Below are 17,189 nucleotides of genomic sequence, written 5' to 3' on the forward strand. Positions count from 1 at the left end.
AGACAACAGCATTTTATACCTCTGGTGAGTTTTTATCCATGTCCGTCAAATCCTTTGAAAGAACTGAAAGGGCAACATCTTTCTGCAGATGCCACAGCGTCGTCGAATAGATCTCCATGCCTTCTACTCTGTAGTTTTCAATCCTCCTTACTTCGGAAAATATTCTCTCAGCCTACGAACAGAAATTAAACTTAAAACAAAATTCCATCCACCAAAGCGGGGCACATAGGTCAAGGTTAGGAGCCTTGTATGTCCTGACTGAGCATCCTCTTTGCTTTGTAAGTGTACTATGCAGAGCTACAGGCCCTGTAATTTCCCCTTCAAGTGAAGGAAGCGACTGTACCCCAATATAGTTATGCCAGCAGAAATGCAGCCAGCTCTCCCTACTGCTGACTCAGATTACATTACTGTTTCTATCACAGTGCACAAGCAAGGCAAGAAAGTTACCCACAAAATCAGAAAAAGCATAGCATACTTTTATGGGCCAGTTATGATTATTAGCCATTCTAACAGATGACAGGTATTGCCTTCACACTGAGTGCTACACCCCTCCACACATTGTGCATAATAATTGCAAGGCAAAAGGCAACATGACAATCACTGCATTAAACACAGCTGACGCAGGGATGGGGGGCATGCGTAAGCATGCGACAACACATATATGTGCTTTACTTTCATTTGAGACAGCTATGCTTCTTATCAACAGTTGACTAATGAAGTCTTTTTGACTTAGCTATTATTTCATAAACTTAAGTTCCAGGCTACAACACTCAAAGCAGCAACAAGGGAAGAAGCCTAGCTTTAGGAAACCATTGGGGTCTGTAGCCTCAGTTTTCAAAATAAATTACTAAGCAGCACAATATATTCCATCTCTAATCAGATTGTGTGTACAGTTTAAAAACCACTTCTGAAACCTACTGCATTTGTCTCCTGCACACAATCTGTCAAAAAGCGTTTTAAAAACTTCTGAGAAAATGGGCACATCAGCTATCAGGACAACAGTGACAAGGAGAGTTAAGCTGCTGGATTACCCTTAACTGCTCGCTTCTGTTTCTGAAGCAGTTTGACATCACCTCAGCTGTGCCAATGCTGTCATTTCTGAGGCTGCAAAGGAAACTAGGTCATTGATGTGATCTGCGTTAACTAAAAAGGGCAAGAGAAGTTGTTGGTTTTAGAACTCAAATTGTTTCAGTGATCTAATTTACAACATTGCAGTACAATTACATCAGCACAGCTGTGGGTGAAGATGGGGAGAGGCAAGGAGAAGACCCCAACAGTTGGATGCAAGAGGAAATAACATTAAAAGAAATCTAAAGTGTAACTCAGCCTCTTCAGGAAAGCTCAATGACTAGCGATACAGATTCATGATCTAAATCCATTCCAGGTATAACTTATGTTTATATAATTATCTCAACTGTAAACTTCCCATAGCTTTTGCAGGACGCCTGCAGGTTTTGTGCAAAGCTACACAAAACAAAAGTGAAAAGAGTAAGAACCAATCCACACAGTTCCTACCTGCATATATTCTGCAAGTTCGAAGTAAGCTCTCCCAATTTGGCACAGCACCCAGCCAGTGTTGTAGTGGTGGGATGGTAAATGGCTTAAAATATTTATCGCTTCTTTGCAGTTGTATGAACACAAGGCTAAATAACCTTTCCCCATGTCACGAAGAAGGCTCATCAAACCTTCTAGGAGAAAAATACAATAAATAAAAGTGGAAAAAAAGACAGCTGAGACTTATTTACTTGAAACTGCTAATCCCATAAGCTCTTCATTGTGGCAGGCACTGCTCCTGAACTTGCTTATGAAAATCTTTCGGGAGTTCCCAAAACACACAGGCTTATACACTCTTAACTTAGACATAATATTCTAAACATCAATCTTTTTAATGGAAGTCAGATAGTAACGACTTCTTAAGCCACCAACAGAACGCTCGGGAACAGAGAAACTCTGAAGTTCAGGGCAACTGGAGTTTTGCATTTACAGCAGCTATTCAAACATTTTGTTAGGTCTGAACACAGTTTCCACATGTCTGGTATCCATGGATACATCTTCTTGCTGCCTGGAAACATTACTGAGCCAAAAGAGAGGAATTCAGCAGTTTGTCTAGGATTTTCTGACAATCTGAATAAAGACTTGTTTTTAAACAAATGGGAAATACGAAGGGAGAACAGACTACATAAACTAGATTTTGAGGGAAGATGACTGCGTTACTCATAGCTCCTTTGAATCCATTTCCAAGGATCTTGCCTGAAAATATTTTAATCATTAACAAAGATCAGAGCTTGCAAGATATATCAGCTTACAACTAGCCACTTTTAATACTTCTTCTAGTTAACTTACAAAGAACACGTGAAGATATTGAATTCAATCAGTTTTTATAATCATACAAAGGTGACAGCTGCAGGCTAACTGAAACAAGAAAGAAGCAAACACTGGAGCAACATTTTTTTTTCATTCAACCTTAAAACATAGATATACTAAAGTTTTACTTTACTACAGTCCAACAGTGTTCAAACAGACCTGCTGCTGCCTTCTGTAGCGTAAAAGCCTGGATCTGTGGTGCAACAGTGGAAATTTTCCCTTCTGAAATGATGGAAGAGTCCAGTTTGGTAATTTCCAAACTGTCATTTAAGTTTGGTTGAGTTATTCCTCCCTTATTTGTTTTACTTTTTGTTTTTCTGTTTGGAATCTTAGGTGGAAACTTCATTTTTAATTTTTTGCTATTTTCCTGCAAGTAAGAAGAGTAAGAGTTACATATAAAAAACTCCTTTAAACTCAGAAAACTAAACTTGAAAGTGAATTGTGTAAAATTATATTTATGCCTCTTTGCACCTTTAGCAACCATACCCAGCCATTTGACTTTTAAACTTAAGTATACAGGCACCTAATAACTTCATTGAATGTTTAGTAGTTCATTTTTAAACAGCAAACATTCACATAACCTAACTACAGTCCAGGAATATTTGCGCTTCGGTGTTCTGCTCCATTGTTTGAAGAGCAGAAGACACATATAACTTTGTTTTGGGGAAAAAAACCCCCAGTATCTGCTCAGAATGAATTCTTCAATAAATATATCTGAACACAACCACCTCTTTTCAAATGGGTTGACAGCTAGCAGCACCACTGTGTTTGTCAACCCAGTGTGTATCTTTGTTTCTGTTCATGATTCTTCCTACTATTTCAGTTGAGCACTTGAGAGTTTAAAAAAAATAACACATTATGGCATCATGACATGTTTTGTACAGCCAGATATTTCATAAGTTCTGCTCGTTATAGGACCTGTTCTTAAGCTGCTAGAATTGCTATGCATATGGGGAAATTATTAGTCAGTACAGTGGCATGGGTAAGAAACCCACAAGTTTGCAAAATGCATGAAGTTTGTTACCTTGGTTGTAGAGCTATCACTAGTAAATAGGCGAGAGCTTCTTCGAGGCAGTGCGTTTGGTGGAGCAGCAATTGTTGGGCTCAATACCTGAGGTGTTGTACTGAAAACAAACAGCACATTAAAAAATAAAGTTCTTCACTCAATTTTTAATAAAAACGGCTTTTATCTTTGTTTTAAAGAAAAATGCTCAAGTACTATAGCACAGATATTCCCATTTCAAGGGATAAAAAAAAAATCTACCTGTTGCATGTTAAGAACGTGAACAGAATTTCCTTCCAGCTACTTTTTCATTTTATTGATGAAATGGTCTAGCTGCAAAGGAGATTTAAAACAAACAGACCAACCACCACACACAAGCTTCCTCCTCATCCACTGAGGTTGTTTTATCTAACAAAAAATACACTTCTTCCTCATCCAAAGAGGAATTCTGCAGGAACACCCACATAGCTTGGGCAAATAAAGCGGCAAATTCCTTCAAGAAAGGCGATGCAAGAGGTAATACCAAGACGATTTTTCTGGTTTACCCGCCCCTACCTTGTCTGTGGGCCAGAGCTCTGTGTTTGTGCAACAAGAATTGGAGTGACTTCCCGGCTATTTCCGCTCTGTGAGAAGACAGATTTTGTTCCAGCTTGGCTTATCCTGCTGACAGTCTGCATAACACAAAGTTTCTACAGGTTTGTTATTATGTCACTCAGAAGCCTCAATCTCTGCTGTATCAAACCAAATCCATTTTGCCTATCAGACACTCACAAAGGAGGATAAATATAGGATAAATACAGATTCTTTCAATAAAGGGTGAGTGTCCCCCTCCAAGGAGCACCCATCAAAAGCATTTCTCTTTCTACCTGTTAAAAAGCCAATAACAGTGAGTTTACCAACATCACACACATCATTTGAAAGATATAAAATCTCCATCTAGTGGCAAGAAGCTATATGTTAAGATGTTTGTGCAAGAATAAAAGGGAATGAAAACACGTCCTATTTAAAGTTCCTTCTCCACAGAAAGTTGTAGAAAAAACAACAACCAGGGAAAGAAGAAGGTTTTTCAATTATCATATTACAATCACATCCAGAAGCCATTCACCATTAACACCTCATTGAGGTGCTCACTGTACAACATCTGAGCCTGCCCTGTTTGGCATACCTGTTCATAGCATAAATCAGTATTTCACAAATTAAAACATTACTGCATGAGCCTTTGGAGCAGACAGAGAAACAAACTGCTTCATTAAAAAGGGATCTGCATTATGCAGTGTAGAAAGTTAATAGACAGATACCTACAGTCAAGTTAACACGGAGCAGCAAGTTACTGCACGTCAGTTGAGCAAAGCTTTGTGTGCACACGCACATTTTTTGTACTTTTTATTTGCCACAGGTTACAAGCATGTAATATTACTTAGCACCAAAACATTGTCTTACATCTTCACACATCTTCAGAAAGCTAAAATGTGCACTTTGATGCCAACCCTGGAACAGCTGAGGTGTAGGAACTTAGAGCTGTGATAACTTGACTGTGAATCTGAGACCCAAGGAACAAGTTCAGATAGAAATTCATTGTCTGATGTGTAGACTTCCTATAAAGGATTCAGAACGGGTCCTCTCCTCCCTGCCTTTTAAAGAAAGCTTAAACCCGATCTTTCCGCCCACTCTAGGGACACCAACATTCAACTCTGTGATGGCTGTTTGGAAGAGATGTTCTTTAAGACACCAGAAATCGGCAAGTGGGATCAGTGACAGCACAAGCAACACCAGTTTATGTATTATCTGACTTCTAATGTTTTGTCCTTCCCTTCTCAGTTTCTTTGTTATTGGAGGACAGTTTAGGCGGCCAGCAAGCATGCTTGCCCACTCAGATAGGAAGCCTTTGGATCCATCCTAATGTTTCATTCATTTACGTCAGTGTTTCCTAGGAAACTGCCTCCGTTAAGTCACGCACATTCTAGCCACAGCTACACTAAACCTCTTCTAAGTCGGTAATTTGAAGCGTGGAAGTGAAACTGTCCAAGTAATTATTTGCATTGGACAAAGCATGCACCAGAATTCTAAGCTGTTTACTAAAATGCATTAAATATTTGTGTTTAGGTAGTAGCACAGATGCATCTGGGCAGAAAGCACATGCATGGATTAACCAAATTCACACCTTGGTGCCATTGCGCCATACCTAGCAAAGCAGCAGCTAAGATTAAAAGCTTTGAGGAATCAAGTCAATCATGTAGTATACACATGAGATTAAATGCAGATGAGTACTACACCGAAGAGCTGCACTTTGCTAACTATTTCCATTTTTTCAGACTCATGACAATTTACCTTCCTACATATGTACAAGCCACCACAAGCCAGAGTTTTCAACTGTACTGTGGAAAACTGGTTGGTCCTGAGCAACTACAGGGTGGGAATTGGATCAGCCATACGAAGCATACTTCTAGCAGACTGTTTTCGCACAATCCAACCCCAACAGAACAAAGGCAAAAAAAAAGGCAGGACTAAGAGAACTGATAGAAAGTGTTGCAGTAATAAGCTGTGTAGAGACAGGATTCCAAAAGGGCTTGTACAGTGAGAGTCCAGAGTTCCCAGTCACAGGCTTCGGAAGACCATCCGAGGGGGGGAAGTTATCTGCTTACTGGTTTTTATTCTTTTAAGTATTGGGTCAATGGAGAAAAGACAAATGCAGTTTTCAACAGCTCCCAAATTTCACTTGCAGAATGGCACAGCAAGCTGAGCACCAACCGATTTGTCCAGAGCATCAAATGTGGAAATTCAAGTTTTACTTTGAGGAATTCAAACACTATTACTTGCACTGAGCTTTTACTTTAAAGAGTTGGCCATCTAGGAAACACTAGCATCCCTCACGCAACTTCTAGATTTACTAAAAATACAGGGAAAAATCCTCAGGTTTTTTGTTTTTAGAAGGGAACAAATGGTTCTTCAACTGTCACCAACATTCCACCTCTCATGTATCACTATGGCAACTATGGCAGTTTCTTACAGAGTAAAAAAAGACAATTTTTAGTTTCCTCTACATGTGACTTCAGCAGAGTGAAACAGCACCCTTCTATTAGTCAGACCTCCGCAGACCACCAGCAGCATTTTGATTACTCTGGTCTCTAAACTAGAATTCAAGAACTGCTTGCAAGAAGCCTTCAGCTCACTTGAGGTTTCTAGGATTATTTGAAGTCATCCCTGAAAATACATTAATTTAAAAAAACTTCAGTTTTGTGAAACCTTCAGGTTTGGACTATCTTCAGACTCCACCTTGCACACTGAAAAGTTAGGAATCCTTCGTTGTTTAGAATCAGTGTTTGCACATTCCTCTGACAGCAGGTGGACAGAAGATACAGCACCTTCCTCAGATTGCCTCTAGCAACACCAGCTAGGCAGTCTGCACACGCTTGTGCATCTCGGGTGGGGAAAAAAGGGCTTGTTTTCATTAGAAATAGAAGACTATCGCTTATCGTTATAAAAGTTAAGAAAATAAAAATCTGTTTTGCTAGCCAAAGGAAGTGACACAATAAGCTGAAAATATTTACAAGGCAGACACCTTTGAGATGTGCTGTATTTTTTTTCTTGCTGCCTCGTTTGCTTAGCTGAAAAGAAGATTTTCAAAATAAAAAACTATTGAGGCTTTAGAAACAGTTGTTTCAATGTAACAGACTATTCTACAATAATTTGATTTTAACTAGCACTTCAGAAAAGTCTAAAGAGTTTTGTCAGGGAAATACCTGATCAGTTGTAGTCAAATTAAAAATAAACTGCTCCCTGCACCCCTGACCTCACTAGCCTATAGATATACATAAACTGGTGAACAGTATTTTATTTTGCTGCATTAAATAATTGTTAGTAAGAGCAGGGGTGCACGTGTGTTGGTTTTTTTTTTTGTTTTTACACACACTTTGTAGACAAATTATACATAAATTTAATCCCCACTTAACCAAAACCATTTCCACAACTAAAGGCAGCTTCAGTCAGTTCCACACTCAAACTGTTTTTCAAAACAAATTTGGTAAACAGTGAATAAGTCAGGTTCTCCCCACTGCCAGCACAATTCAGCTCACATACAATGTTTTTTTTAATCTGCGTTATGGATTCTTCTTTAAAGTATGCTGCCATGTCAAATTCTATGAACAGCAACCACATTCTAGAATGCAAGATACCTTCTTTGAAGGTGCTCCTGTGGATGGCACATCAATTACAGAAGAAGAGTTTGTATAGTTTTGTAAATATGATCCATCTCCAGGGCTTGGGGTTTCTAGTGGCAAAATTCCAAAGCTGAGAACAAAACGAAGAGGAAGGGTCAAAGTCTGAGCATTAGACCATGAGAGCTGGCCTGATTCTGTGGTTAAAACAGAGACCCAGATGATCAACTTTATTTCATAAATGCTTCATTGATTTATCTTAACCCTCTAATATCTTACTATCCTCATCTATAAAAGATACTTTAATAGAAAATATTCTTATTCCTGAAATTGAAAAATACAGAACTTTCGTTGCCTGCCTGCATAACAACTAAGAGGCACAGACCATCCAAGTAGTAATGGCTTGCAACATAAAGCTGTTTAAATAAGATGGCATATAGGACAGAGCATATCTTTACATGCTCTTTAGAAGAGAGCTATTCAAGGAATGCTCTTAAGAGTTTATTTCAGAGCAGAAACATATTCCTTTAAAGATTTTTCCAGCGTGAACATTGCAATAAGCAATATACTGAATCAAGAGTTGCTCTCCTCTAATCAAAAATACCAACTGCTTGTTTAAAAAACAGAAGAGACGAACACTAGGACCAAGAGCAGTTACTGAAGTTGTTTAGCTTTTGCTTCTGCAGCATTATTTGTAATACACTATCAATATGCGTGTTCGAGTATACTGTGCCAAGTCACAAACATTATCAACAGCACAGCTGTAGACGGAAATTGTCTATCTCAAGGACTTACCTTGGAGTTAATGGGCTCAAAGCCGCAGGTCCCCCCAGTAAACTCCGCCCAGTTTTTGGTTTATTTTGAGCCTGTTTAGACAATATGGCAGTTCCTGACCCAAGAGGGACAGCATCTGGTGAAATTACAGCCGAGTCAATGTAAGACATAGAAGAATCTGTGTTCAAGGAGGAATATTTTGAATTGGAGGATTCTAGGTTGATTCTGTTCAACTCCTGAAAAATGGAAGGCAGCTGTTAGATACCCATGCAGTGTAGCTTCTAATTAGCATTTTTCAGTTAAGCTGGAAAGACTGCTTTAAATACAATAATTTTAGCAAAACTCACAATTGTGTCTTGCGGTGTTTCCATAAGGACAGTCTCAGGCTGTCTATGGGATATGTTGTGATTAGATACCAATGTTGTGCAAGTGTTAGGCAGACAACTGCTGAAGTTCTGTAAAGATGTTAATTTAAATGTTTGGTCAGGGTCTGGTTTTTCACCTGTAAGATCGGAAGCAGATTTAAGTAGTTATTCCTGAGTCTATATGCTGAATATTCAATCCTAAACAAGGAGGACAGGGGACAAGGCATTTTAGAAGGGGTGCGTTCTTATTTCATCATTTTAAAACCCTTTGCACTAAATCAGAAGTGTTCTTCCACTACAAAACCCTGGACAATCAGTTTTATTTAAAAATAGACTTGCTTTAAGTTATTCTCAGAAGCATAGTTTCTATGGGTCTACTAACTGTAGGCTGGAAAAACATATGGTATTGTTAAATCCAAAAAATGTATAAGTAGTGAAAATGGAAGAAAACAAGACAAAAACTCTAAACACGGTCAAAGTATTTTAAATGCATTATTGCTCACAAAACCACTCCCAAAGAATTCTGCTGGCATTTTCCTTACTAGTTCTGGACAAGGAGCAAAATAAACCTTGCCACATGGCGATGGCAAATCAGAAAGCCTGACATAACCAGAAACGTAGAAAACATCTTCACGAGTAAAAGAGTTCTGGAGACTTACCTATTTCACATAGTGATTCAAAAGGGGACCAGAGGAAAGGATTTAAACTAAGGCTCTTTTGGTAACATTCTGATCCTTTGGCAAGCCGGTCTGTCTTGCTGCAAGAAGAATGTAACAGTTTATGGGGAAATTTAAGAACAGCACTTTTGTTCAAGATAGCTTTCCAGAAGAGGAGTTGAAAAACAAAAACATGCTGAGAGTCACAGCAACATTTCTCATTTTTCAAGCCACAGAGTAATATTGAGTTCTTTTGAAGTTATTCGACATATTTAGACACAGATGAAAGTTACTTAGACACAGCCCTCAAAAAAAGTTACATAAGCACTAGAATAGCTTGAGAATTTTCATTTTAGAAAGATGCTGTTCTTTGCAACAGTTTTTTTCTTTTTTGCAAACAGCAACCTGATTGCTGGCCTTCCAGCCATTTAAATATCTATGGATAATATTTTTGCATATGAATTAGGGGCTAAACTGAACACCTAAGTTACCTGGCTACAAAGATAGCTTCTTCTGAAACAAATTTTTTTGAGAACAGGTATACTAGGGAAGAATCCAAGAACCCCACTATTCCTATTCAATCTGTTCACATTTACTGAAACTTTTTTTTTTATCGAGGCAAAAGCAAAACACTTAAATTTGTAAAGTTATTCTGACTGGCAGTCCTCAAAACTTTCATTTGAAGGTTATAGCCATACATCTGTAAAACAGATACAGAAAAGTCAAAATGGCAACACTGAGAAACAGGCCTTGAGAGTTTCCTCTTCGGGAAGAATACAGAACAAACCCAAAGGTATTAAAAACAAAAAAGGACTCTTGGATTGCATGCTTAACCACCTGGAAAAGAGGAATTTGTGTTTTCAGTCAGTCAGAAGCTCTGGTGAAAGACAAACCATTTTTGCATTCCCAAGTTAGATGGCTTCTACAACTATCTACCTACAACTAAAAAATTGGGCAGGCCATATAACCCAGAGAGAGGTGTACCCTGTGGTGACTAAAAATATATTTGACTAAAATGGGGCTTGGCCAAATAAAAAACCCCAAGCTTTGTTAGACAAAATAAAAAAGCAACATTACCAGTAGACATGTCCCAGTAAGGAGAGTGTAAAGCATGCAGAGTCACCAAACTCCATAACAATGTCATCATGGCTTTTCTGCTTATTCAACACTCCACCAGATAAGATCTGCTCTCCTTCTGCAAGCCTTTTTAAAAAACAAGAGGTTTAAAGGGGTTACAAGGCTCACAGTATTGGTAGTCCAGTGTTTTCACCCTGCTGCAAACAAAAACAGAAATACAGTGTCAGTGTTCACAAGTTTCAAACCACATACAAACTAGTTCCTGCAAGTGAATTTGAAATAATTGATGGATTCCTCTAGCAACATGGAGGTATGCAGTACTCTGAAGCCAAACATCTCTACTGAGAGGGAAGAAAAACAAAACAAACCCCAAAACGCACACCACTCCAAAACCAAAGACACATAATACAACATGACTTATCTAGAAGTGACTAATCTTAGGTAGGATACTAAATGGAGGACAAGAAAATCTTCTACATACTTTGTTTTTGAAGGTACTTTACCTAGTAACAAGCTAAGACAACGCTTAGTTTGGCTTTGTTTCCCAACTAAGAAATACAATCTGGAAGGCTCCACGCACTCAGTTAAGATCCAATATTGGGATATGGCACAGACTTTCAATTTTATTACCTTGCTTTCTTGCAAGAGGGGCTCAAAAGCAGAACAAAGGCTCGGTTTGCATCGACTACACCTGCAGCGAGCAGTACCGCTCACATGGAATGGGCCACTCACTATTAGGCTTGAAAATGACTTTATACAAGTTCCAGGGATGGGAGGCATTCTTCTGGCATTTGAGACCAACACCTACACAAACAAATCATCTCTTCATGCCTCCACTTGAAGTTATACTTGTAGGTAGATGCTTCTACCAGTATAGACCATTCCCACAAGAAAATAAGGTGCATCTGTATAAAGGAGCTCATAACTGTAACAGCAATGACAGTTAAATTTAACAAATTCTAAAGAATACGTTTAAGAAATCCCACCTATCTAACTGAAATCAGTTCAGAAGCTGGTGTCCTATATGCACACACCAGACTTTGTAAAAGCAAGGGAGGGAACAATCAGCTTCAAAATTTATTTCACTGGGACCTTTCCAAGTAGAGCATTAACATGATTTCCCTTTCAACGGAAGATGCAAAGAAACTCCAAAAGCTCCAGAAGTGTTAAAAGAGTGTCAAAAGAAACACAACAAGGCAAGACATCCTCGCTACTCTAAAGATGTCAAAGGACTTGCCTACTAAAGAGAGTATCAAAGACTAAGGAGCTTCCCCTGCTGCCTCCGGAAAGGCCTGCGTTTTGGTTACATGTCGTGAGCAGGATCACAAATCCTGCAAAAATAATCGCATCGTACTGTGAGAAACTCCAAACATCACGTTACCTATTCTAAATAAATTAAACTTATTTTTTTGGTCATTGAAAGAAGGCCACTCAAAAAAACCAAACCAAACAAGCCACAACACATAACCACAAGCTGTTTTGTAGAAAGACGTTTAAGCTTCTGTAAAGAACCCCCACAGTATTTAAAGTTTTTTGAACAAAAGTTTTTGCCTTTCTTGGTGCCTCATCCTCTCCATTCTGCACCCCAGCCAGACATTGTTTCCTACACTTGAGCTGAAAGGTCTATATAGAAGTGAAATACCCTCATTAACAAACTCCCAGGGCATCAGGGCCTGTAGCTTGAGCAATTTAATTATATACTCTTGCTGTTAGACTCCAGAAAAACAGCAAAATACCTTGACGCTACTACATCCCTGTCTAGGTTAATTTTGATGTTGAACACAGCATTCTTGGATGTGGATTCAAGGTGGGTTTGTGGTGGGTTTTTAAAAAACAGATTTCTGTCTGCCATCTTTTCCCTCGCCCACCCATTAGCAGTAAGTGGGTAAGAGGAGCAAGCTTCCTGTTTGAGGGAAGTGGCCTTTCCACTAAATTCATACTGGAAACACTTAATGAAATAAGCAAAGTATCAGAGAAACACAAAACCAAAACAAGCACTTCCCAGAGTGGTCTCCTTGAGTCATCTCAGCAATCAATGTTTTCTCCCCCTACACAGCTTGACAGCTCCTTTGTAAGTTATTCAATACTTTTCAGAGGTTTCTGCAATATGGGCTAATGTTCGTTAGGTCCATATCTGAAAGCAAAATGAATTGAACTTATAATAACCTTTAGAGCTGAAGGACCAATTAATTACTAGTTTATGCAATATGACAGCTTTCAAAGAGAAATCCAAACATAAAAAATGCATTTGTAACCCTGGACAGAGCATAAAGTATTTACTTACTTGCTGAGGTCAACACAACATTTTGCAAGCAGGTATTTACATTGTGGAGTAGTACAGCTGTGTCCCTTTAGGAGCCTGTATGCTTTATAGGCCTTTCCTGAGCGGTAGTAACACGTTGCCAGTAAAAACAGTGCTTCTTCTGAATGTACTAAAAATAAAAAAATAAAATTAAAAAAAATCATCAGTTGGTTGTTTACCATTTTGATACAAGGAATTTGGGAGCAGGGAGTAAGAGCCAGCTAGAACAAGATACAAGAAAACGAGTATTGATATTAGAGAAATTCATTCCTGAATGAAGTGCATTTCCTTATTCATTGGCATATAACAAACTTCCATATGCCATTTTCTTGTAGTCAGACCAACTCTTAACATCTACTGTTGCAAGAGAACTTTGATCCTTCTGGCTACCCAATCTAAATAAGCAATTAGCCAGCTTGTTGTTAAAATAACAGCAAGTCAAGCAAAGCAGTCATTCCTAGCAGAACAGAGCTACTTTAACAACTCGTTGGCCACAGCAAGACTTGGCTCAGAGTATTATCACACCTGCTAGTAACGCTTCGCACTAGCTTAAGTGGTGCGTAACCGCTGGCACAACAATGGCTGTTAGGAAGCACAAGAACTTTCAGAAGGAAGATCTGTTTCAGCCTAAGTAGCCTAATTAACAATTTTAATCCTAATGTCAAGTGGTCTTTTCCTGTTTGCAATTTTACTTCTGTTAGTTTTCTAAAGCACTTGATGCTGTATCTTCACATGACTTAGTGGAGCAGATTTTCCAATTTTAATGACTATTAGAGTCAGTCAATTACCAGTCATCTCTACCCCAACATTAAGTCTTGCCCTTTTTGCTGCCTACACTCATTGTTTCATTGGGAACATGGCTTAAGACTACCATTCTGATGCTTTATTTATTTTATGTCAGGAAGTAGCGATAGGGACAAGCTCTCCTACAAATCTTCTCCCCAAGCTGAAGTCCTCACAAGTTTCCAAATTCTGAATGAAGTAGTCAAGCTTCAGTAAAAATCACCTCTATCTAAATAGACAACAAGAGTAATCAAGACAAACTTTTCTCTATGGCAGAAACTGGAAGTATTTAGATTTGATGTCTGCTTCAACACTTCTTCCACTGCAGAGATGAATTATGTACTGCACCAAGAATGTTCTATTGAAACAGCTTGACTTGGCATCCAGATTTAAGACTGAGGTCAGACTTTCCAATTTTACTTGTGATTACAGCATAAAGGACAGCGAGCTAACCCTTGAAGTAACTTTAAAACCTTACTGTAAAATTATCAGCTGAAACTTTAAACGCCAGATAACGTACTTTTGTGAGGCAACAGTGAGCATTACCATGCTGTGGCGTTAATCTGAGCATTAAACTATGATTGTGTGAAACATCTGTATGACTTCATTTTAACTCGGTTTTCTGGGTTTTAAGGAAAAAGAGGGAGATATCCAAATACACTCACAGAATATGTACAGCTGTGGTGTCTTACCCTATTCTTTGTACTTCCCCAAATGTTACACTCAAATCACCCTTACGCAACTATGTATTTTAAATCAAAGAAAGGCTGGATATAAAGGCAAGCAACTTCAATCTCCAAACAACTAAGAAACCCACATTACTTTATACTTTTCAGGACATACTACCATGCAAATGGAATTCAGAATTGAAAGAAACAATTCTGATGTCTGTTCATCCACCTACATGGAACTCTTCAGAAAAATCACTACGAGCATTGTACAAAAACCTCTTTGGGCAACCTGCTCAAATCCTTTACTACACTGAAAACTGACTATTTTAAGTTTGTGTCATCACTCAGACAGTGATAATGGAAACTGAAGACCCAAAGAGAGGACATTTTATTAGCCTTATCCTAAAAACACCAGAAGATCTTTTTGAAAATTAAAGTTAAATCAATTCTTTTATCCACTAATTTAACACATTTCGAGAGTTCTGGGAAACTACCAAGCCACAGATGTCCCCACAAGGACAGCAATTGCAGGTGGACTGAAAAGAAGTTCTTCTCAGGGTAAAATCCCTACTGCCAATATGGAGTCACCGTATTCAAGTTCAGCAGCTTCTACTCTGCAGTATAACTACTTATTTTAACCACAAGCCGGACGTTTTGTTAGTAGTTAATTGCTTGAACCAAGTGACAGCATGCATGCTGTTCTCTTTCAGCACTGTTGGTCACTGAAAAAAGCTGTTTGAAGTACTCTTGCAGAGTATTATTCTGCAAAGATAGTGTCACTATCAAGTCATATATTTTTTTCCCCTTGGCTGCTGCAAAAAGTGGATTCTCTTCGGTTCTACATCCTTGGCAATTACCTTCAATCCAGCATTTCCCTGCATCTCACAGTGTGCTGTGTTCAGGGGACATATGTCATCCCTAAAACACTATTTCCTTTATGCACACCTAGATTATAAGGTTCCATAATACTCTACACAGCACTTCTCATTTAAGTACCAGATGGAAGACCCCAGATTTCATAAGTAATCTTGACATAAGAAAGAAAAAAAAGTCTTTATTTCTCAAAAATTAGGTGTGTGCTTCCATTGTTAAGAAGTGCATTGTGGGCACGTCAGGAAAAACATTGAAAGCAAAACATTTCATTACAAAACATGGAGCATGAAACAGGTTATATAGTTTAATTCACGTTATAAGCTCAAGTTGTTTAGCATGAGAAATTATATTATGCTTATATTTTAGCTTAAGGGTTGGGTTGTTTTTTTATGTTAGTGATTAGGGGACAATACCTTTCAAAATAGAGAAGAAAAGCCAAACACAGTATCAAGGAGAAAGAAGTAGAGAAGAACAAAAAGCTTATCTGAGGTCATGGAGGAAAGGTTAAGGAAGAAGAGGGACTAGAACACAAGAAGAAAGTGGTCTTTGAAGGACCCAGGAAAAGCACGGATTTGTGTTACTGCTGCCTGCTCAGCATCCAAGACATCCTAGATCTGACAGCTTTACAATGAAGTAACAATTAACAAGAATTCAACAGGAGATACCTATTCCATATGTTCCGATTCTCATTGTCTCAATTTCACTACACTTTTCTCTCATCATCACCAGATCATCTCTTTCAGCTAACACACCAATCAACATATCTGAAGAGCATTATTAGCAAAGACAGCTTTCAATATCCAGACAGTTTGTAGAATTTGCATACTGCATCTATCCTCAAGTGCCCTTGGAAGACACGCAATGCTTAAGGTTATTAAAAAAAAACCCTCTCTCCCATTTGATACCATACAACAGATCGCTATAAATATTGTACTTAAACATACAACTCTGAGTTTAATTTTTTTTAAGGAGGTTTTACTGTAAAATAACATTGCTGCTGTTACATTATTTGATTTTCCAACCTAATTGTGAGGCATTCTTCCACTTTCCCCAAGCAGAAAGTTAAACTTCATTATCACAACAACAGGAGTAAAACAAAGCAGGACCAGAGGCTCAAAAATCCTAAATCAAAACTGAAAAAACGTGAACTTCGTATTTGCAAAGTACATACCTTCTGCATATAATCTTTCTGCAAGGAACACTGCATCGCGGTAAGCATAGTGGTTAAGTGCTTGCCATATAGCAGCCTGCAAGACAAGAAAATAATCTAAAGTTAGAGAGAAGCTTTAAAAATGCAAACCTCGTTAGCTCTTACTGTCAAAAGGCAAAGTTCAATTTTGTTTTACTGGAGTCATAAGAAGAATGGAGTAGGATAAATGTGCAGGCCAAGTTTTAGTTGTTTCAACTATCAATAAAGAGACTTAAAAAAAAACAACTTAGCACTGAAGTCATGAACCAATCTAAGAACATTGCTGACCAGTTACCATACACAACCATCTATAAGCCTCAGCCAGCACACACTGAAATAACAGTGAGTACTTCCACTCCTTACTGAGTTTTAGCCTGGTGCATAACTGAGCACGAATTATTGCAAACTACCACCAAACAATAACACATTAAGTAAAGGTAAGAACAAAAGACACCCCCAGCTGGTTGCCAGAATATTCCATTTTGCTCTTGGCTGTGCCCAAGGAGGGGCAGAGGAGGTGGGAAAAAGTTAGGGTGCTCAACTCATTTTAATTATGCCTAAACCCATTTAAACTATCTCCTCTTGAGACATGCCAAACCAAAACTCAACAGGACTAGAAATCATGTCAGTGTCTGAAGTTGTCAATATAAGACTGCTGTTGATGTAGTATGTTAGGTATACAGCATTTCCCTTGAAGAGATATCAGTGTTCCCTTAAGAGCCAAGATGAACACGATCCACTGCTTTTTGTTGTGGTGTTCTGTTTGGGTCTTTGCTCATCAGCCACGTCTTCACTGCCACTAATTAGGATTATGAGGTATCACACAAGAATGAATGCAATGCAAATGAGATGGACAAATTGATATATACAGACATATATGAAGGCAACCTACTTCTGCATTTTGCTCACATACCCATACTTGGTCAAAACCAGCTACCTGCTTAAGGGTACTATCTTCTTTTTTCATGAACACCAAGC

At 38.4% G+C, this 17,189-nt stretch overlaps 1 protein-coding gene across 7 annotated transcripts in view; it reads right to left on the bottom strand.

Moving 5' to 3' along the window:
* Positions 1 to 17,189, bottom strand: part of CDC27 (cell division cycle 27) — a 35,061-nt gene that overhangs the window by 12,418 nt on the left and 5,454 nt on the right. For 2 of the 7 annotated variants that reach the window (XM_072885550.1, XM_072885555.1), the window contains exons 2-13: positions 16,194 to 16,269; positions 12,678 to 12,825; positions 10,394 to 10,519; positions 9,320 to 9,417; positions 8,643 to 8,797; positions 8,317 to 8,531; positions 7,540 to 7,654; positions 3,923 to 4,056; positions 3,389 to 3,488; positions 2,524 to 2,731; positions 1,516 to 1,688; positions 20 to 172 (exon numbers count right to left, since the gene is read on the bottom strand). In XM_072885550.1, coding sequence (XP_072741651.1) covers positions 20 to 172; positions 1,516 to 1,688; positions 2,524 to 2,731; positions 3,389 to 3,488; positions 3,923 to 4,056; positions 7,540 to 7,654; positions 8,317 to 8,531; positions 8,643 to 8,797; positions 9,320 to 9,417; positions 10,394 to 10,519; positions 12,678 to 12,825; positions 16,194 to 16,269 — 1,701 coding nt within the window. Of the gene's footprint in view, positions 1 to 19; positions 173 to 1,515; positions 1,689 to 2,523; positions 2,732 to 3,388; positions 3,489 to 3,922; positions 4,057 to 7,539; positions 7,655 to 8,316; positions 8,532 to 8,642; positions 8,798 to 9,319; positions 9,418 to 10,393; positions 10,591 to 11,630; positions 12,528 to 12,677; positions 12,826 to 16,193; positions 16,270 to 17,189 lie in introns of those variants that run through there. The other 5 variants (XM_072885551.1, XM_072885554.1, XM_072885553.1 and 2 more) reach the window with 5 other exon arrangements.

The sequence above is a fragment of the Ciconia boyciana genome, chromosome 22, assembly GCF_034638445.1.
Source record: "Ciconia boyciana chromosome 22, ASM3463844v1, whole genome shotgun sequence".
In the NCBI taxonomy this organism is placed as follows: Eukaryota; Metazoa; Chordata; class Aves; order Ciconiiformes; family Ciconiidae; genus Ciconia; species Ciconia boyciana.